The sequence below is a fragment of the Aspergillus heteromorphus genome, assembly GCF_003184545.1.
Source record: "Aspergillus heteromorphus CBS 117.55 chromosome Unknown BO70scaffold_144, whole genome shotgun sequence".
In the NCBI taxonomy this organism is placed as follows: Eukaryota; Fungi; Ascomycota; class Eurotiomycetes; order Eurotiales; family Aspergillaceae; genus Aspergillus; species Aspergillus heteromorphus.
The window spans coordinates 1,218-2,500 of NW_020290549.1; the positions used below are offsets into that span (position 1 = coordinate 1,218).

At 66.6% G+C, this 1,283-nt stretch overlaps 1 protein-coding gene across 1 annotated transcript in view; it reads right to left on the reverse strand.

The window, feature by feature from the left end:
• Positions 1-1,142: 1,142 nt before the first annotated feature.
• Positions 1,143-1,283, reverse strand: part of BO70DRAFT_367221 (uncharacterized protein) — a 606-nt gene continuing 465 nt past the window's right edge. Inside the window, exon 1 of the mRNA XM_025544542.1 lies at positions 1,143-1,283. This exon is cut by the window's right edge and continues 465 nt beyond it. Coding sequence (XP_025393807.1) covers positions 1,213-1,283 — 71 coding nt within the window. The 3' untranslated portion in view covers positions 1,143-1,212.

Consider the following 1,283-nt stretch of genomic DNA (forward strand, 5'->3'; position numbering starts at 1 on the left):
TGACGGGCTGCGGCATACGGCCCTCGGGTGGGGGTCCAGACCCCGCGGACACGCCGACGAACGGCGGCTCCCGCGGAGCGGCTCCCCCCAGGAATCTGCGTAGGAAGGCTGGCCAGCGGCCAACGATCCACAGACCCCATCGGTGCCGGCGACCGCGAACGGCCCCCGGGCTTCGGACATCCCAGCAGCAACGGGCACCCCCGGGCGTGTTTAAGCCGGTGCACCCCTGGACTCAGGAGAAACACCGGCGGCGCAGAGGAAGACCACGGGCTGGGATGGGCGGGCGCCCCCGTTCCTGAAGCGAGGCCCTACTGAAAGGGCCTAGGCGCTACCAGTCACAGAAAGACAGCCTACCTGACATGGAAGAAATGCGATCAGGCTTCTGCCAGCTGTGAGCTGACTTCTGCCTTCCACATAGTACCACCGGCTACCTTTGGCCCATTGACACGCGTGCAAACGTTCCGTGGGCAGAAAGTGAATCTGGGGGGGTGGTTTACTATGGGGTGGTCCGTGCGTCATGCCGTTTTCCCATACAAAGTGGGCCACCCAGGTTCGCCCCCTACCCGGGCCATAGCTGGACTTAGCGAAATTCGCGATCGTTCCGCCCACCACCTCGACCACCCAACCCACACCACCCCATCCGCCATCCTCTGCTCGATCCTACCTGCCCCCCCTGCGCGTTCCGACCAACCTCCCTGCTTGATACTAACCTGCCCGCCCACGCTGGTCGGTCGACGGCGCCGTCCCGCCGGGAGAGAGGGGGTCCCCAGGCGAAAATCTATATGGTGGCATCCCGGTGGTCGTGGGCGGACATATATATATATGGAGGGTGGTGCACACACTTGGTCTGCACGGAGATCTACTGTCGTCCCGCCCTTCCCTGCACCGCGTCGCCCCCCCCCTGGCCCGAGCCCAGGCGCGCGTGGGCCACCCACGCCCCTACGCATCCCCACCGCAGTACAGGGACCACCCCCCCGTGCCCCTCCCCGTTCGGGACCGGGTCACGTGACCACAGCACGGCATCAAAAAAAAAGAGGAACAGATCATGCCGACCTGCTCCTCCTCCCTTCCGTCCCCTGGGCTGCTCCTTCCACCCCCGCGCCCAGCGCTCTCCCCTGCCCCCCGCCCCGCCGCTACACCCCGGAGGGCCCGTTCCTCCCCGCGGGACCTCGCATCTTTCATGTTTCCCGGCTAACTGGTGAATCCACTTCGTCAGTATGTGCCCGTGGCCGGCGCTGCGGGCTGGCGCTCCCCCCCGGTAGGTCCCGGAGGGCCACGGGCGC